At 47.5% G+C, this 21,267-nt stretch overlaps 1 protein-coding gene across 1 annotated transcript in view; it reads right to left on the reverse strand.

Moving 5' to 3' along the window:
* The window catches only part of LOC147711705 (chondroitin sulfate N-acetylgalactosaminyltransferase 2-like), a 158,951-nt gene that overhangs the window by 7,027 nt on the left and 130,657 nt on the right, over positions 1 to 21,267 (reverse strand). The window contains exon 7 of the mRNA XM_086919521.1: positions 16,612 to 16,693. Within this exon, the coding sequence (XP_086775647.1) occupies positions 16,612 to 16,693 (82 nt within the window). The remainder of the gene's footprint in view (positions 1 to 16,611; positions 16,694 to 21,267) is intronic.

Genomic DNA, 21,267 nt, shown 5'->3' on the forward strand with positions numbered 1-21,267 from the left:
CATCACTCCCTCACAAGACCTCTGCGACTCCCTCGCCTCGTTCTTCCACAGCAAGATCGCCGACATACACAACAGGTTTGGCGCACAGACCACGCACCCAACCACCGAACAAAAGCCCCCCACCACCACCCTCCGCGCCTGGACCCGGGTCAGCACCGAAGACATCATCCACACGATAAACACCATCCACTCCGGATCACCAATCGACCCATGCCCCCACCACGTCTTCAACAAGGCCGACTCCGTCATCACACCCCAAATCCGGGACATCATCAACTGCTCCTTCAACACCGCCACCTTCACGGAGAGCTGGAAGCATGCCGAACTCAGCGCCCTCCTGAAGAAACCATCTGCAGACCCCACCGACCTCAAGAACTACTGCCCCATCTCGCTCCTCCCTTTTCCTGCCAAAGTCCTCGAGAAGACCGTCAACAGACAGCTTGCCGCCTTCCTCGAGACGAACGGATCCCTCGACCACTCGCAGTCCGGCTTCCGAGCCAACCACAGCACCGAGACCGCCCTCATCGCAGCCACGGACGACATCCGAGCCCTGCTCGACAACGGGGAAACAGCGGCCCTCATCCTCCTGGACCTCTCCGCAGCGTTCAATACTGTCTGCCACCGCACCCTAGTGCAGCGCCTCAGCAACATCGGAATCCAAGAGAAGGCACTAGAGTGGATCACCTCGTTCCTCGCAGGAAGAACCCAGAGAGTCCGCCTCCCCACGTTCAGATCCGAGGCCACCGAAGTCATCTGCGGCGTACCACAAGGATCATCACTCAGCCCCACCCTCTTCAACGTCTACATGAGCCCCCTCGCAGCCATCGCACGCCAACTCAACCTCAACATCCTCTCCCTCACCAACGACCCAGCCACAGCCAGAACCGACCTACATGAAGGGATGAAAGACGTAGCCGAGTGGATGATGAACAGCTGCCTGAAACTGAACTCAGACAAGACGGAGGTCCTCATCTTAGGATCATCCCCCTCCGCCTGGGACGACTCCTGGTGGCCCCCTGCCCTGGGCAGCGCACCAAAACCAACGGGACCACGCACGCAACCTGGGCTTCATCTTGGACTCCTCCCTCTCGATGACCAGACAAGTCAACGCCGTCTCATCATCATGTTTCAACACCCTACGCATGCTCCGAAAGATCTTCAGATGGATCCCCACCGAAACCAGGAAGACGGTCACCCAGGCATTCGTCACCAGCCGACTGGACTATGGAAACACCCTCTACACCGGAACCACAGCCAAACTACAGAAAAGACTCCAACGCATCCAGAACGCCTCCGCACGACTCATCCTGGACATCCCCCGACACAGCCACATCTCCAGACACCTGAGAGACCTGCACTGGCTCCCCGTCAGTAAGAGAATCACGTTCCGACTCCTCACCCACGCACACAAAGCCCTCCACAAACTGGGCCCCAGGTACCTCAACAAGTGTCTGACCTTCTACACTCCCACCCGCCAGCTACGATCGACCAGCCACGCCCTCGTTCCACGCATCCGAAGAGCCACCATGGGAGGAAGATCCTTCTCCTACCTGGCAGCCAAGACTTGGAACTCCCTCCCCATTCACCTCCGTCTTACCCAAGACCACCTCTCCTCCAGGAAGCAACTCAAGACCTGGCTGTTCGAGCAGTAGCGGACCCTCCTCCCCCAAGCACCTTGAGACCCTTCGGGTGAGTAGCGCGCTATAAAAATGTCTTGATTGACTGATTGATTGATTTTCTCCCTCTTTCTCCTTCCCTCTCCCTCATTCCCTCTGCCTCCCTCTCTCTCCTTCCCTCTCCCTCACTTTGAGGTCTCCCTCACTCTGAGGTCTCCCTCTCTCTGAGGTCTCCCTCTCTCTCCTTCCCTCCCCCTCAATCTGAGCTCTCCCTCTCTCTCCGAGGTCTCCCTCTCTCTCCTTCTGTCTCTCTCCCTCACTCTGTCTCCCTCGCTCTGTCTCCCTCTCTTGCTCTCCCTCCCTTTCTATCCTTCCCTCTCCCTCACTCTGAGGTCTCCCTCTCTCTCCTTCGGTCTCTCTTCCTCGCTCTGTCTCCCTCGCTCTGTCTCCCTCTCTTGCTCTCCCTCCCTCCCTCACTCTCCCTCCCTCTCTCTCTCTCTCGCTCTCCCTTGCTTGATCTCCCTCCCTCGCTCGATCTCCCTCCCTCGCTCTCCCTCCCCGCTCTCTCTTGCTATCCCTCCCTCGCTCTCCCTCCCTCGCTCTCCCTCCCTCGCTCCCCCTCCCTCGCTCCCCCTCCCTCGCTCCCCCTCCCTCGCTCCCCCTCCCTCGCTCCCCCTCCCTCGCTCCCTCTCTCTCGCTCTCCCTCGCTTGCTCTCCCTCCCTCCCTCATGCTCCCTCTCCCTCCTTTGCTCTCCCTCGCGCTCCCTCCCTCACGCTCCCTCTTCCTCCCTTGCTCTCCCTCGCTCCCTCTCTTGCTCTCCCTCCCTCCCTCTCCCTCGCTCTCCCTCGCGCTCCATCTCGCTCCCTCCCTCGCTCTCCCTCTCTTGCTCTCCCTCCCTCGCTCTCCCTGCCTCGCTCTCTCTTGCTATCCCTCCCTCGCTATCCCTCCCTCGCTCTCCCTCCCTCGCTCCCTCTCCCTCGCTCCCTCTCCCTCCCTTGCTCTCCCTCCCTCGCTCTCCCTCCCCCTCCCTCGCTCCCTCTCTCTGTCTTGCTCTCCCTCCCTCCCTCTGCCTCGCTCTCCCTCCCTCGCGCTCCATCTCGCTCCCTCCGTCCCTCGCTTCCCTCCCTTGCTATCCCTTGCTCTCCCTCCCTCGCTCCCTTGCTTGCTCTCCCTCCCTCTCCCCCCTCGCTCCTTCTCTTGCTCTCCCTCCCTCCCTCTCCCTTGCTCTCCCTCACTCTCCCTACCGCTCCCTCTCCCTCCCTCCCTCCCCCTCCCTCCCTCTCCCTCGCTTGCTTTCCCTTCCTCGCTTGCTCTCCCTCCCTTGCTCTCTCGCTCTTCCTCCCTCGCTCTCCCTCCCTCCCTTGCTCCCTCTCTTGCTCTCCCTCCCTCGCTCGCCCTCCCTCGTTCCCTCGCTTGCTCTCCCTCGCTCTCCCTCCCTCCCTTAAGCTCTCTCCCTCGTGCTCCCTTGCTCTCCCTCCCTCGCTCTCCCTCCCTCATGCTCCCTCTCTCTCCCTCGCTCTCTCGCTCTCCCTCCCTTGCTCTCTCTCGCTCCCTCCCTCCCGCTCCCTCCCTCTCTCTCGCTCTCCCTCCCTCCCTCGCTCTCCCTCCCGCTCGCTTGCTCTTCCTCCCTCTCTCCCTCACTCTCCTTCACTCTCTCTCCCTCGCTCACCCTCGCTTGTTCTCCCTCCCTCTCCCTCGCTTGTTTTTCCCTCCCTCCCTCACGCTCCCTCCCTCACTCTCCCGCGCTTGCTCCCCCTCCCTCCCTCCCTCCCTCGCTCTCCCTCCTCACCCTGCCTGTGTGTGTGTGTGCTCGGGCTGTGACAGCTTCCAGGCGCACACACACTGCCGCACCCAAGCTCTTCACAGGTCTTTAAAAGACCATTGGCATGTTAATGGGCTTTGGTCACCTCTTCTCAGTGCCCCTGCAGCACCACTCTGACTATGGTGGTAATCACCCGGCCCCCACAGAGCAGCAAAGTCTGAGTCGCGCTCTGGCTGCAGACATCTTTAAAAAAAAAAAAATTTTTAACTCGGGTATAATGTCTGCAAGGTCCGCGGGCCGCCAGGGAAGGCTTGCCGGGCCGCCACCGGCACGCGGGCCGTACTATGAGTACCCCTGCATTAGAAGAATAAGCAGAGAAATGGACTCTGCCTTTTAGCTATATAACAATTACAAGCAATGAAGTCCCTTTCTCTGCACGTTTGTTTTATTAAAGTTGGTACATTCATGGAAAAATACGTTTGCCTTTTGCTAGTACTCATTTTTATAACCTAAAAAAGGGAAAGCAATTTACAGATCCATCCTTTTGAGGTTTACATAGATTACGCGTGTTAATAAACCCACTTAACTGCTTCAAAATTATAATATAGGTAAAAAGCAACATCATCAATTTCCAAGAGCAGACCACATTTCCCGGCCTATTAAAGTGCACACATTTGGTCAACAATTTCAGACGCCAAATCAAAATACTTTTTAAAACTATAGCAGCGGCGGATCTGTGGAAGATGTGCGGCGGGCAGGGGTACGAGGGGGCTCCGGAGTGAGTGCTCTATATGGTCGTTGTGGTGTCTTCGGTGGTGACCGGGGTCCAGGCAGAGATGGTAGGCTGGATGGCGTTGCTGGAGGTAGGAGTAGTTTCGGTGTCTAGCATCTGATTGTTGAAGTTGTCGTAGAGGGACTTGATCTTGAGATGGAAGAAGGAGCCAAGTTTGTTGCGGTGGTCCTGTGAGGGTGTGACTTGTGAGGCTTGCTTGGGGGATTTGGTGAATTCCTGAACGATGCTGAAGAGTTCCTTCGAGTTGCTGGAGTTGGTGAGGATTATGTCCTGGATGGAGGCCCTTTTGGTGGATCGGATGCGTTGGTGGTATTCAGTCAAAGCATTCTTGTAGGTGGACCGAGCTTTCGAGGTTTTGCTGTTTCTCCATACTTCATAAGTCTGCAGCTGTGCCTGGTTTCTCGGAGGTCGGTGGTGATGCCAGGTGGCTTTCATGGGGCGCTGTCTAACAGAGTGACGGAGGGGGCCAGCTTGCCTGTGCAGTTGATGATCCATCTGTGGAGTTCGTTGGCTGCAGAGTTTACGTTGGTCGTGGTGGGAGGGGGTCATGGTTGAGGGTGGCGTTGAGGTGGTCCTGAGTAACCTTGCTCCAGTTCCTGCGTGGGGGCGTGTTGAAGGTTTGTGTGTGGTGGGATTTGAGAAGGCAAAGTGTACGCAGTGGCGGTCCTCCCTGGAGGGGTTGCATAGTGTGGCTGAAGCAGATGTTGTTTCCGCCTACATAGATGGGTTTGAGGGTGTGTCCCGCCTTGTGGGTGGCAGTGGTGACTAGCTGTTTCAGTCTGATGATGGCGAGGTTGTCCAGGAAGGCGGTGGAGTTGGGGGTCATTGAGATGGTCAAGGTCGAAATTCAGGTCTCTGAGCAGTATGTAGTCCATAGAGGCGATGGTGTGGGGTGTGATGAAGTCAGTAATGGTTGTGGCGAATGCGGTTCATGGCCCGGGAGGTCTGTAGGCGAGGGTCGTTCTGGGCTTAGTCTGGATCTGGAAATGGAGATGTTCGGTGGGGGACGAGAAGTTGCTCCTGCTGGAAGTGGTTAGTTGGAGGGAGTTCTACGATAGCGTGTCCTCCTCCCGGGTGGTTGAGGCGGTCCTTCCTCTGGATCCTGTATTCGTCTGGGATGACGGTATTGATGTCAGGGCGGAGGTGGCATTGGTCAAGGTTTCAGTGAGGTCGGCGTCGTCTGACGACAGGGTGTTGAGGAGGTCCCAGATTTCCACTGCGTGTCGGTGCAGGGAGGGTACGTTGAGGAGGATGCAGCTCAGGGTTTTGGGTGCGCTGGCATCCGGAGGGTGGGCAGTGGGTGTCCGGAGGTGGGTGAGGTGTGAGGGCAGAGTCAGCAGGAGAACTGACCGTGGGTGGTGTTCGCGTTCAATAGCTAGCAGCTGTTGTTTCTTCCGGGGCTGAGTGTGTGGAGGGCAGCTGAGTCATAGTGGAGGAGAGTCCAAGTGTACATGGTAGGAAAATATACTAAACTCTTCCAGAACCAGAGGGAGGGGAGGAAGATGAACCCGAAAGAGATGGATGTTTACAGTAGAACGCTTCTAAAATTGGAAAAGCATTTTGGAGACAAAGTAAATGCAGTATTAGAACGGCATACAGTTTTCAGTCATGTGCAAGGTAAACAGGAATCCATTAGTTACTATGTTGCAGCATTGAGAGGGTTAACTAAGTTATGCAATTGTGGAAACCTAACAGATTCTTTAATAAGAGATCAGTTAGTAAGATGCACTAACAATTCCCGCATACAAGAAAATGTATTGGCAACAAATCCAGCACTAATAGATGCAATTAATATAGCTCAGTAAGTAGAACATACAGCTAACTGCATTATGCAAATGAAAATGCCTAGTGAAGGGGTAGCTAGTGTACAAGAGAACAAGTCAGAAAATGAAGTATGTATAGCAAAGAACAAGGTTGTGAGTACGAGTTAAGGTACAAAAGATGAAAATAAACGGAAATTTTTCAGATGTGGGGGCAGTAACCACCTAGCAAATAATTCAGTTTCCTGCCTGAAATATAACTTGTAGTAGGTGCAAAAGAAGGGGATATTTTGCAAGAGTCTGCAGGGATGGAGAGAGTACTAAAATAAACATAATTACAAGTAATGAACCTAGTGAGAAAAAGTATGCATTCCAAATAGAAAATAGTGAGGATAATAAGATAATTAACTATACTAAGTGCAAAGCATTTCTAAATAACAACCCAGTACTTATGTTTGCAGATTCATTTTCTTTCACTTTGTTAAATCTACATGATTATCAGAAGATATCAAGGAACAAGAATTTGACTTTAGTAAAACCTGACATTTCACCAGAGGGATATACATGGGGAACCTATACATGGTGGGAATGTTAAAAATGCATGAAGGGTTCAAAGATAGATTCACAGTTGGTAAAATGTATGTGGTAGAAGAGGGTACAAGAGTATTAGGATGGCCACATCAAAAAGAATTTGGACTATTTATTGATCCTATTAAGGATGAAGTACTCCTTGTTAATAGGTTAATTGGTGAATTGGATACTTGTGAGGAATATCCCGCCTTGTTTTCAGACAAGCATGGTCGGCTACAGGACTTTCAACATAAAATTACATTAAGAGAAGGAGCAAAAACTATAGTACATAGGCTATGTCCGGTTCCACACATGTTGAGGGAACCTTTGGAGAAAGAATTGAACAGACTTGTGAAATGGGAATAATGCAACCTGTATAAGCTTCACAATGGTAATCTCCCACAATCATCACATTGAAGGCAAATGGGGAAGGCATTCGTTTATGTATGGATTTGCCTAGCCTAAATGAAAATATATGGTTGTAAAGATATCCTCTTCCACACAATAAAATGTTGGGCACTATGGGAGATACGAAGTACTTCAGTGTTATTGACTTATCTATGGCTTACCATCAAGTGGATCTCCATCCAGAATCCAGACTCCTAACAGTGTTTATTACACCTATGGGAGCATTTACGTTTTTTAAGGATGCTGTTTGGACTTGCATCTGCTGCCGTAGTATTTCAGGTATATAACTGCAGCAGATCTTAAAGGGAGTGACTAACACTTAATGATTTCAAGCTGACATATGGTGTAAGTGTCCTCCACAGAAGCACATGACAAAGCATTACAGAAAGTTTTCAAAAGATTGACGAATTTACGATTCACTGTCCAACAAAGCAAATGCCAACTAAGAGTCAGCTCTGTTAACTAGTTAGGTCAAACGATATCGAAGGAAGCGGTAAGACCGAAAAACTGTTTAATACTAACAGTAAGAGATGCTCCTAACCCCAAGAGAAAGGATGAATTGAAATACTTTATGGGCTTATACGACTATATGGCGAAATACGTGAAGAATGTCTGATAAGTGTGAATGTTTGCGTGATCTCTTAAAAACAAGGAGTTTGTGTAGGAAGATTGAAATAAAGATGTGGTTGATAAAGTGAAAGAAGAAATAATTAACTCTTCAGTGTTAGGAACGTATGATCCCTGGAAGAAAACAGGATGCCTCCAACAAAGGTCTAGGTGCTACCTTTTCCCACAAAGGGGAGGGAGAAGACAGAATAATAGTGTTTGCATCCTTGTGCCTAACCAAAGCAGAATGTAATTATTCTGTAATTGTAAAAGAGAGGCCTCAGTATGCTTTTGGGCCGTAAAACATTTTCAGTTTTATCTATGGGGCATAAAATGTACCTTACGTACGAGCCACATCCCCTTACAACAAAGGTCTTCAATCTGTAGGGCGTGACCCTCAGGGGGGCTTGGAGGCCTGGCAAGGGGGTCGCGCATACCCCAGCTTCACTTCTAACACCCTGTTATTTATGCTCAAATAAATACATTGGCTCGCGGTTTTTATAGCTGGTTAAAGCGTATGTTACTCGATTCATTGATGAATCTCCGATCTGCCCAGCTATAAAGTTCTCCCAGTATGCACAGAGGTCATCTAGCCTCCCACCTCCCTTACGTGATGCGTGCCCACCTGTGGTACCCACATAGACACACGCACATGTACAAACACAAACAAATGGGCACCCATGCACGGAGACCAACACACACTTGCATAGAGGCAGCAAAACATACCAGTACCCTTGCACATTAACCAGCATACATGCAGACACCGGTGCACACAGGGACTATGAGCATTTAGGCACACGTGCACAGGTAAATAAACGACCAAAATGAATGCCAGCACCCAGAGAAATAAACACAGAAATAATCATGTACACAGTCCACATGCAGGCACTCATGACAGACCAGGCACACAGATCATTAGGCATACAGAAACCCTTGCACACACACTACCATACACACACACCCTTGAACATTGGCCTAGAGACACGCACGTTCCAATGCACACACACTAACAGATAGAAATAGACGCACACGGATCGTAGTTACCCAAAGGCCTCCCAGTGCTAGAACACTCTATAATATCAAAGTGTCACCTGTTACACATACAGTCACCAAGCACAGAGAACAATAGACATACAGACACCAATGCACACAGACTAACACATACGCATCCAAGCACAGAGAACAATAGACACACAGGCTTCAAATTCCCAGTAGCATAATGAAAGCAATAAAACAAACTGGCAAAACAAAGAGGCCCTGAAGGCGGCACAGGGCGTGCTTCCACGTTACAGGCTAAGCTCGTAGATAACAGTGCACTTGTCTAATTTAAAGTGCCTTCTCAGTGTAGGAAATGTATAAATAATCACAGGCTTTTGGACTAGAGTTAAATACACTATCCAGCTGCACCTCTCAGGATGTAGGGAAGGGAGAGATAGGAGGACATGGACGCTGGCCTGGCTCTAATAGGCTCACCAGTGGCATGTGAGCTCTGGTGAGGCGCAGTATTCTTCGATCTCTTATGATAAGTGGTTGTTGTGTTCATTAGGATGGCAGGTCCACACAGGTGGAGCACGATACTCTCATTCATATAAGACCTTCTATAAATTTGCCTTTCATTTCTTCTCGGTTTTTCCTCTTTCCATGTGTGTTGCATTCTGCAGCTCACATCGAAAGAGGAAAATGCCTCAGGATTGTTTTTTTGAAGGAAGGTGCTGTACAAAAACAATCCTGTCTATGTTGGTGCCAGGCAGCAATTTATGCGCCAAAGCAAAGGAAAAGGATAGGAATGCAACTTATTTCATAAATACTGTGCATTCCTGCTCTTTCACATAGGCATAGGGCAGTGCAGCAAGAAGAATTGCGGCGCTGCCTTACTCCAATTCCTCATAAATGAGGCCATTTGTTTTTAGCTCCACCTTTGACTACACCCCCACGCTCACTGACCTTTGGTTTGCTAAACACTGTTTAATATTATTTCCCCACTGTAAAAATGATTTGCTGTGGGAATTGGGGGCGTTTATGGTTGTCGATAGTGGTCTATGATGAGGAGCACCAGGTACTAGATATTTTCGTCAGAAGGGGGTCCTTCTGCCTAAAAACGTTTGACAAGGGGGTCTCGGCATTAAAAAGTTCGAAGACCTCTGCCTTACATTCATGTTCACTTTCAAAGGGGTGGAACGCAGCACTCCACGTATATCTCAATGGATACTTGGTCTGGAAAATGTTTGCAGGTTTTCTTTCCAGAGGACCGCTAGAAGAAGAAATACAAGAAGCCCTAAACATCCACATTTTGTCTGCACAAGTGCCTGCGTTATCTGAGAACGAATGGGAGGAATGCATGAGGAAAGATAAACGGTTTATCATACTTAAAGACATGATAATAAAAGTTTGGCCTACTAAGTGCAGTGACATCAAAGAAGAACTAAAGGATTATTGAGAGATAAGGCATGAACTAATCATTCTTGAAGGGAGAATTTTTCGAAGGTACATAGTTATACCACAAGAAGGGTTAAAGGTAAGAATTATTTAATTGGCTCATGAGGGACACCTGGGTAGGAGCCTCACAAAAAAAGGGAAATAACTTCAGGTTTCTTAAAATGGACTCCTTGGTGGAATAGAAAATAAAAGATTGTATTAGCTATGCAAAACGTGTTAGGTCCAAACTCATACAGTAAGCACCCTTGTCCCCAGTAGAAGTATCAAAATAATCCTGGAATAAACTAACCATGGATATTAATTGGACTCATGGAAGGCTTGGGGGCTTACAAAAGATTCATGCTGGTGTTGACTGACTGTACCTCTCATTGGATTTTTACTAAATTTACTAAATTTGACCACCGTACCAGCACTAACATACCTATTGAATTCCAAAAAGATTTTTTTTAGCAGAGAAGGAATACTCATGACCATTGTAACTGACATTGTCCAATTTACTTCCCAGGAAATTAAGGAATTCTTGAGAAACCTTAACAAAAAAACACAATACTGCCTCAAAGCCAATGGGTAAGTCGAAAGGATGAATTATATGACCAACGAGTATGTCCAACTAGCTATAGTCAACGGCCAGGATGTAGCAAAATCCTTGCGTGACTGTATATGGTCATATCACACGTCACCTAATCTTATTGATGGCATTTCTCCTTTTGTGGCCATTGAGGTAGGGAGCCAGGTACCAAAATCATAACTATTGATTTAGCCAAACCCCATGAGAAAGTACAGCAACATCAATCTAAATATAAAACATGGGTTGACAACAAACATGCACTGGATACAGGTCCATATGAACCCCAAAATCTCAGCAAGACCCATCCTCTTCGTCAAATAACTAGAGTGTACCTCAATCTGGTTCAGTTAGATAATGGAGCAAAGATAAAATTGTTAAGCATGAAGGCAAATAACTTTTGAGTTATTTTGTTATTCTATTTAACTGGTTCTTTAAGAAGCTTGTATCACAATTGCGTCCATTATTAGACATGTTGTATATGGAACGTAAACACCTTTGTATGTATCTTTGATTCGGTGCAGACTATGGCTCAAAAGCAGTCTAATCCAATCCTCAACGAAGTACGTCCGAACCCAATGGCAGAAGAAAACAATCTTACTATGGACACAATGTTCGTGTGCAATACTGCATAAGCAAGGAGACACCATACCTCGTGACTCGAAAGACTTTCTTCAAATAAAATCAGAAAAAAACAAATTGTACATATCCAAGCCCAACACTAGATGGCAGGAGAGTATGCACAGCTATGTTTCTACAGCTACACATCACACAAACATTTGGTTCATAAAGATCCAATTCAGTAGGAACAAATTTAAGAGGGAGGAGTAAATACCATATTTGATTTACTAATTACTTTTGCACAGTTTTATGGATGTGCACAAAACCTGGCAGCTGCCTAACATTTTTAACCTTTTAGTATTTCTAAGTTTGTGCAGATCTACAAAAAAGAGCCAATAAAAAAATGTGGCAATAAAGAGTTAATTTGATAATAAGTGTGTGATGAATCTGCACAAAATTTGGCAGAAGCTTACAAGCTTCAAAGGTTTCATGTTTGATTTGTATGTCACGTTTTGTGCCAACCCACCATAGAGGCACATTAAAAGGCTACAGTCAAATAAATGTTTAATTGCCTACAACTATATCACAGTTTCATAAATCTGCATCAAATGTGGCGTGGGGGTATAGATAACTGTTGGTTACGTCAAGTTTCAAGTAGAGCTGTCAGCAAGGTAAAGATAAATGGGAGGGAAATTTGACTTTCATTCAAAATTACCTTTGGCGCTGTTCAATTAATCTGCAGGGAATTTGACAGCTAGCAACCTAAGCCCAGTGGAAGGCCAAATAAGCCCTGCAGCCAACCCTCCCTGCACACAGCCAAAGGCAGCTGGGCAAAGGGCTTGACAGAAATCTGCACATTGAACATAAATAGGTTCACTGCAAGTCGTGCGCAATAAGAGTTGATCCTTTTGGTTGTATCCTTCCACTGGTCACTTTCAGGAAACTAATTTTTCCTCTTTTGTTGGCACTTCATGGGAGTGCACGTCTTCTTGCTCCCTCCCTCCCTCGTGTGCTGCTTCATGTCTTCTTGCTCCTTCCCTCATGTGCTGCTTCTTCCCACAAATCCCTATCCTGCCTGTGTTTAGCCCTTCCCTGTAGCTCCAGGCAGCTGGTAGCTAAAATTGGCTACTGGGGTGCTGCTTTACTCGTCGGTCTCTCCTTCTCCTTTCCTTTATGAGTTGCCTCCTCCTGTTCCTGTCTGCCCCTCCGTTTGCCTTGTGTCCTGTTGCTTCAGCCGCCCAGCCTTTCCTTCCCTGCCTAACCCTATAGCCTTGCTCCTACCCATCCATCGTTCTGCAGTCTCTCCCATGGTTTCCACCACTTACCCTTTTCCTGTTTATGTCCCTTTGCTTCACCCACTGGCTCTCTCCAATTCTTTGTGACTTTGCTCCCCTACTTCTCTCTTCTCCCCCTCCCCAATCGGTCCCACAATAAACATATCTGCAACGTCACCTCTCCAAGATCAAGAAGCCAGACTCCTGCCAAGCCGCAAGAGCATTAGCACAGTGGGAATCACCACTATATCCCGTGGCTCCCTGCTGTGCCCAGCATTTCTGCTGAGAACTAGGCAGGGTTTGCTTTCTCTTCACGGATCCTTTCTGCATCTCCTATTCAACTGTTTTCTGGTTGTTCACCTACTCAGTTCTCGTAGATAATAGTCTCAGATTCTGAAAAGCCATTCTCACTACATGTACCGATTCCTCTCGATTTGTCTTTATGTCCATCGCATAGCGGTTTAGGAAGCTGGATCTAACCCTTGCTAAGCACTGGAAGCATTAGCACTGTGCAGTACGAATCACTGCTACAGCCCCCGTTCCAGCGTCTCTGCATGGTTCAGCTTCACCTCTTCCTCAGAGATCTTCACACTTCTTGCCAGTGTGGCCGAAGCTGTCTCAAGGACAGCAACTTGTGTGCAACCGTAAAAGGCTCCTGAAAACTTTGGTCAACTATGTGGCAACTGTGCAAAATGTACATTAAATTCGACTTTTAACACCATACTCGACAATGGGGCCACTAGACCTTCCACGGGAAATGAAAAGGCAGTTTTTTTGCTGTCAGGACACGTAAAATTAATAAGGCACATGATCTTTATAATATAATGCAAACTGCCTTTGCTCGGGAGGCCTGCTTTAGGGGTGACAAATATTAACAAGGAAAGTTTGGGCTTTGCCAATGATTTAAAAGGCAAAGTCAAGTTAGAAGTTTAAAGACTGCTCTGCCAGTCTGCAATGGCCGACCCCAATAAGTGCTGCAGTCTATCAGGGACACAAACTTTTAGGCACAAGAGCTTCCCTGCCTCACAGGGTTGTAGCCCCGTAGCCTGCATCATTTGTTGTAAGGAGGAGCCCTATGATGAAGCATGCCACAACACTTGATTGGTGAGGGCCATCGTCCTTTATTATTTTTTTTTTTTATAGAAACACTAGATCAATAATAACCAATTAGATTGTGTTCACCCATAGAGAATCTTAGTTTTTGTTGAGCAAATGCTACCACGCTCTCAGGGCCCCTTTCAAGGTTTGCATACTGTTGGACCTAGATTACCCAAGCCTACATATGGTAGCTTGGCACAGTAGTGGTCTACAGCTAACTCAAGGCGTTGGCTAAGTACTTACAAGTCTCACCCACAGTAACACAGTGATGAACCACTAAAATAAAAACACAACACCTCTGTTTGGAAAAATACCGTTACCTTTTATAAAAATAATATGTTTTTCGGTTATGCTTTTTAGTCAGGGATAAAAGACAATCAAATTACACCTTTTACATGAAGTACAAATCACACTTCAATATCTTTCCTGTTCAGAATTTGAGAATCAAAGGTACATTTAAGGTTCAGGGTTATTCAGGACACAATACACTTCACTAGAACTTTACAGAAAGGAAAATGCAGCCTGACAGTGCAATATATGTTTTAAAGACTCATTAGCAGGTACATTACCCCACAGCTCTTAAGCACTGTTCAACTCACAGAATGACCTGGTTGTAGTTCTTCACTGCATAACCCACCAGTTATATAACTAAAAGGGAAGATACAATAATATTAGCACGGCTCCCCTCTAGCTGATTTACAGACACACCTATCTGGTAGGGGATCTACTCCCTCTGCTACTAAAACTCTGTAAGGGCTTTTGCCCAGGAACCCTGTGGTTCCCTTTACAGCTTCCACCTCTCTTTTCTTTGCACAGTTATTGGATAGGTTTTATTCTTTATAAGCCAGTTCACTAGCTCGTTTTCCCTCGAATTTAGGCGTTCCAACTGTTCAGTTAATTGTTGGGGTCATAGCCCCACTGTCTGGCTTCTTCGGCATTCAACACTGCCGCCTCCCGCTCCCCCACTACCCGGCTTACTTGTGGGGCTGGTTGAGCTTAGATCCAGGCGCGCTCCCACTGTGCAGCGCTGGGCCGAAGGGACCGGGTTGGTAATCAGCGCGTTGCACTGACTCCGGTGACTGGGGCTTGAAGGGGCTGTGTGCGCTTCCTTCTGTCAGATGCGCCTCCGTTTTCCAACGCTGGGCGGTGGGGAGCCTCGCTGCCGATCGGCGCCTTCACTCCTCGCTCCACTGGTGTGAGGCTGTCCCGTCTTCCGCCGGTTCTCCTCAGCTTCTTCTGGGAAGCGTCAACACCTCACCGGGCATGCGCGATGCTCTCCTGCACTCCGCCTCCCACGTCGCGCTGCTCCTCGGCGCCTGCGCGAACCTCGCCTCTCGGGATAGACGCTGTTCTCCTGGGCCTGCTCGAACCTAGGCCCCTCCTGCCTCACCAAAGCGTTTAGTTGCCGGTCATGCGCGGAAGCGCCTACCTCTTCGTTTGACGCGGCCGGTGCCCCCGGGGTCCCGACGCCGATCAGAGCGGCGCCGCTGCTTCTTTTCAGTCACTTCCCACGCTGGCTTGTCAGGAAGGATGTGCACCCCCGGCGCCCTCGCTCTTCAGGGCGCTAAGGTGCCACAGACGCCCACCTTCACTACAGCTGCTCCACAACACCGGTGAGCACAGCGCTGGGTATGGACAGTCAAGAATACCCCCAATTAAGGGTTTCTGAGTGGTTTTACTGGGGCTCTGAGATAGAAGGGTCTTCTTCCTCCAGTAACTCGATTTCTTTGTCAATAGTTGTTGTCTTGAGAGAGGGATCGGTCAGAGGCTGAAGGGGGAACAATCCTCTGAAGTAACTGTCAGCCTCAGTGACAAACTAGCTGCTCTCAGTGTGTCCACCTCCTCTCACCACTGCCTCACTCCTCTACTCTGGGGTCAGCACAAAATGGCTGCTGGTCACTGGCCTTATATAGGTTGGCCTGAGACCTGCAGAAGTCTCTAGTTGATTCCAGAAAGTTCCCTAATGTTATCCTATGGACCTGTCCTCCAGTAGTGTCCGTTATGGCAGTTGGTGGACACCATTTTAGGTCTCTGGAGATCCCTAAGGTTTCAAGGGGGTGACTAGGCCTCACAAGTGATGAGGGAAAAATGGCGTCATCGCCAAGGAACACCTAGCCCCCCGACAGCATTAAAAAACTCCTGATGGACACATGTAAAAATAAAAATAGAAACTCTGGGAGGCTAAGGGGGACAAAAATAAATCATGGTGGTTAGAGTCTTCCCAGAAGCAGACAGGTCTAACACATACAAAGAATGAACTGCTCCAATGACTGCATCTTGGCATTTGAGAAAACGGTTAATTTGTCACCTTAAAGGTAAGAAAACAAGTTGTGTATGGGCAGCAGCCTAGAAATATATTGCACTAGGTGGCTACTCATTCAGAGGCTTTTAACTGTTTAGACAAAAATGTAGCAGAAATTATGATCAAAAAGTTTCTAGTACTAAAAATGCTTTTCATGAAATTTAAAATACCTAGCAAAATCAAAGACAAATCAGAACTTGCAAACAAGAACATAGTAATGTTTATGCTATAAAAACACGACAAGGTCTGAAACCGTTACAAGCACTTGAGAGGAGGGAGATTGATAAATTTCAATAAATGCGAAAATGTTGTTTTGGGTCACATAAATCCAGAATTCGACCACAAGAAGCCACCTGATGCTTTATTTGACAACACATGGACGTAGGTAGATTTACTAAAAACACACAGTTGAGCATTTGTCAATATTATTCAAAACTACATTTCATTTAGTTCCCCACTCACCAACTACTTGTGTTAACATTTTTACTTCTGCTCATACATCCGCGAGAATTAAGTCTCTTGAAATGCAAACCTGGGAACCCGTAAGAAAGTTCTTGAAAATCAATCATTTGCCTCAGTCCGTGGACCTTATTAGGACTAGAAGTAATCCCGAAAAATCAAAAAAATAAAGTCTATATTTTCATTAGACTTTCGTTTTATTGGCCATCATCGTGGTAATCCGAAGATCAGCATTTTGCAAGCAGATTATCCAATCCGAGACATAAACCTAAATATCAATATCGAATTACGGAAATGGTGTAATTTCACCGACAGACGTTCAAGGGGAAAAATAAGACCGGGAAATGGAATCTTGGGAAAATAGGATAAAATGAATAAAGCAATACTGATCATCACTTACCAACAGTTAGAAAATCAGAACGAAACTGACAAGTCATCCCAAAGCCAAAATCTCTCCAAAAACCAGAATCCTTCTTGTGGACCTGCAGGCAGGAGATACATCTTTTAAAAACATTGTGATTTGCGGACAAAAGCTAATAGCATTCTTTTCGCCTTTCACAAACAGTAAATAACAGAGCAGTTCATTTTTAGACGAATTTCACATTTGGAAAAGATAAAAAGAGCAATCACAAAATAAGAAAAAAATATATAAATATACGTTTTTTTCTTACGGTCATTTATAAATTAACTATGAATCTGTTCAACTAGATATTGAAATTAGAAGCAAACTATGGATGCTAGCCCCAGTAATGCTGTTTATACTCCCGTCTGTAGTAAGTTCATGCAAGTGACACCCACAGCCGCCCAGATAATCGGACACAAAGTACTATCTATATGTATCTATATCTATCTATCTATCTATATCTATCTATCTATATCTATCTATATCTATCTATATCTATCTATATCTATCTATCTATCTATATCTATCTATATCTATCTATATCTATCTATCTGTCTATATATATATTTTTTTTTTTGGGGGGTGCATGGGAGGGTTCGAAGAAGTTGTCCTTTATACAAGTTGACTCTTGTAATCTGGAGCATTACACAACAAGCTAGAGAAAATGGAGCAGACCAAGTTTTTTTTCATCATAGGAAAACCAACATCAGGTCATATAAAAATAAGTATTTCAGAACCAGGAAGCATGAGGACTTGACATCGTGCAACTTCCCCATAATGCAAAAAGAACCACACAGTATCTCACAAGCATTGCACAGAAGCACATCACTTAATTTGTGATTAAAGAGGTGAATTATTTTCAGATGTTGTAACTTCATTTAGTAGACATGGGTGTGAGCTTGTGAGTGGGCATTAGTGGTGGTAAACATTTTCTATTGCTTTTTTTATTTGTCTCTCCCCAATGATGGGTAGAGACTCGATGTTACGCCTCTTCCTCTTCCAATTGTCAGCTGAGTCTTTACTGGCAGCCAGGCTTTGCAAGGAGGCATGAAGAACAAGCATGTACAATGCAACGGTTTCGCCTTTGTAAAAGTTAGAGATATTGGCATTGTAAATGAAAAAATGTGTATTTATGTGTTGGTTTTGAACACAGATAAATAAATGGCATTGTCATTTACAATGCCAATAGCTTAATCTCTCACAAATGCAAGACCTATTGCATTTGTACACACACACACACAGAGCACAAACACACACACAGAAATGGGGTGGGGGGGGGGGTGGGGGGGGGGACGAGGAGCAAAACCAAGGCCCAAGTGATTGGTTCTTTCTGAAATGATAGTGATGAGCTAAAACTATAGCATGGAATGCACTGCTAGTGATTTAGAGTAATTCAAGCATTTCCATGTGTCACTTTTATTCTCTCCCAGGAATGTGCTGCCATCATTCTCACCTAAGATCCCATTACTTGTTAGACATGAGGGCTGATAATCGAAAAAACAGGTGTAAGAGCTCATATGTTGAGTAGTTCTTCTTTTTCAATATGCATTGCTGTGAGTGTATGCTTGTTTGTGCTCACATCAATAAAGAAGGGGGAATTTCGAATATATTTGTAAATTAATCCACCTGCTCTGGCCACTCCCCACTCCTCTCCCATCCTGCATTGTTATGGTGGGCGAGAAGGTTTAGTATTTAACTGACAGGGGAAAACTTGGTCAGCAGACGCCATGAGAGTCAAAGTAGATGCAATGCCCCCGTGACTCTCCAGCCGCACTCTGGGACTGCATACCTTTGCTTCGCCCACTCGGGCGACCTCATAGACAGTGGTCATTAGTAACAATACTGTTTGTCAGAAATATCATGACCAAATTATCATTCATAATGGAATTGTCCAGGCTGCCTGACAAGAGGGGTCAACCCCCCCCCCCCCTCCAGCACTGGCCTTTAAGAGCCAACATAACTTTCCCAGAAGTACTCCTATAAGTGTCTGACTTTGCCCCAGCAAAATTAGCTTTTGAAAATATATGGCATGTCAGCAATACTCCTGACTTCATAATGCAGATCACATCCATGACAACTATGCCACCAGCATAACCAAAGATTCTGTCTTGAGGTGTTTACAAATAATCCAGAAGTTAGCCCCTACAACAGCTCCAGCACATAAACCTATAAGAGAACATCTTGCTGCTTTGAAGGCCTTTCACTGGTTGCCCATTACAAAGGGAGCCACCTTCAAAACCCTGTTTATGCCACACAAAGCCATGAATAGAACAGCACCAACCTTCCATCAAAAGATCCACACACTACCAGAAAAGATTACCTCGCTGTAGATTGACACAACAACTGGTTTTCCTGACTTACAAAAAGGAAACAATTGGTTGCACATCTTTCTCTGTGCAAGCAGCAAAACTATGGTGCTCACTCCCAGTGGATGAAGGGTGCGTTGAAGCTCACCTGACATTCAAAATCAGCCCTCTTACCCTCACCGTAAATTGTGCCCCCCACCGCCGCTTGGCGGGCTTGGTTCCCGGGGTGGGCGCCATACTTGTTAGGGGCAGAGCAGCTTCATTCCGCCAGCACTTACTGCGCATGTGTGTGGGAGGGGACGCCTACTAAAGGCGAGTCCCCGGCATTTCCCTGCTGACAAGGTAGCGAGCGCTGTGTTGCAGAAGCGCGCTGCGTGTTTTACCGCGTTTTACCGCGTTTTTAAAATCTGCTAGCTGTACTTTGATTTGTGTTGCGCGCAGTCAGGTGGGTAGTTTAAAATCAGCCCTCTTACCCTCACCGTAAATTGTGCCCCCCACCGCCCCTTGGCGGGCTTGGTTCCCGGGGTGGGCGCCATACTTGTTAGGGGCAGAGCAGCTTCATTCCGCCAGCACTTACTGCGCATGTGTGTGGGAGGGGACGCCTATTAAATGCTCCTCCCTTCCGTAGCGGGATCGCGGAGCGGGCGCGTCCTCGCGTGGCCGGAGTCGTGCCAGAGTCCTGCCCGTCTGCGCCCGTCCGCGACAGGACGTGCTGGACGTGGCTGGGCTCTGACCCTCTTCCTGACCGTACTACTTTACATCATGCGGTGCTATACCAGAGACAGTCTGGTTGCCATTAACAGTTCCTGGTCGACCTGTACTACATCTAGGGTGGACCCCCTATGCGGCCCGTTTTCGTGTGGTTGCGGATGTTTCACCTTGTCCGCCCCCGTAAGTAGGAGCTGCAGGGAGGCCCCCCGTGCGCCCCTAAGCCCATTGCCCAGTATCTGTATATGGAATCTCAATGCTAGGTCGCTTGTTAAACACCATCTTGACATTTACGATCTGTTAGGTGGGGAGTTGCCTGACCTATTCTGTGTGACAGAGACCTGGCTGCAGGATGCCGACACGGCCATTGTCAATCTGGCCTTCCCGCCGGAATACTCGGTATTCACCTTGAACCGTACTTCAAGAGGCGGTGGAATAGCGCTTGCTGTCAAATCCTGCTATTCCTGTACGTGGCATGGGCAGAAAATCCCGGGGTGCGAAAGCGCTTTGTTTAAGGTCGCCATTACATCTAACTTCACCCTGTCGGGACTACTGATCTATCGGCCCCCGGGGAGCGAAGTGGCCTTTAGAGCAGCGCTACCTGACGCCGTCAGTGAATTGGCTACGGGGTGTTCCAATTTTTCCATCATTGGAGACTTAAATTTGCATTTTGACAACTCCATCAGTCCCTCAGTATCCAGTTTCTTGGCAGACCTCGAGGCGCTCCAGCTGAATCAGCTGGTGGCACAGCCCACTCATTCAGGGGGTCATACCCTTGATCCGTTTTTCACTAATCTTACGGAAGCCTGTGTCACCAGCTACACACCTCTGGCATGGACTGATCATTATTTGATACAGATCCACTGCCCTATTGTGGCTATTCAATCTAAGCCAGTGGTGTGCTCGGTTCCTAGACAACGCTGGAACAAACTTAAGCTGGATGAGTTTTTCCACCTCTTATCGGCTGACCCGTTTGACATCTTGGGTTCGCCTGATCAGGTCTATGACAGGTTTTGCAACTGGGTCTCCAGGGCCTTGGACACCCTTATTCCCTTGGTAACCTGTAAAACTGAAGCTGGCAAGGCCAGCCCCTGGTACGACGACTCTCTGCGGGCTCTGAAGGTCTCTTGCAGGCGCGCAGAGCGGGCGTGGCGTAAAGCCTATAACAGCACGAAGAAAGTTCTATATCTGTCGACTGTGAAAGTGTACCATCGGGCGGTATGTAGAACTCGTGCCGCATTTTATGCTGCACAATTCAGGAATAGCTCGAACCCGTCTAAGGCTATTTTCAAGGTACTGAAAGACCTCACTGCCAAAAAAGTCACAACGTCACATCAGAGCTCGGTTGAGCATTGTGAAAAATTGGCAGAGTTTTTCTTGGAAAAGGTGAATGCCATCTATCGGGCCTTTCCTTTGGTCACTCCCTCGGCTAATCCATCCTCTAAGCCGTTACCATCTGAGGGACTACACTCCTTACCTTTGCTAACATCTGATAGCCTAGACACATTGGCCCGCAGAGTGAAGTCTGGGTCCCCAGAGGATCCACTTTGCCCTGATGTGTTCAAGGATCTAGCGGTACACGACATCTCACCGATTTGTTCCTTGATCAATTTGTCACTAACATCTGGCAAAGTTCCAC

This window comes from Lissotriton vulgaris, chromosome 5, assembly GCF_964263255.1.
Source record: "Lissotriton vulgaris chromosome 5, aLisVul1.2, whole genome shotgun sequence".
Lineage (NCBI taxonomy): Eukaryota > Metazoa > Chordata > Amphibia > Caudata > Salamandridae > Lissotriton > Lissotriton vulgaris.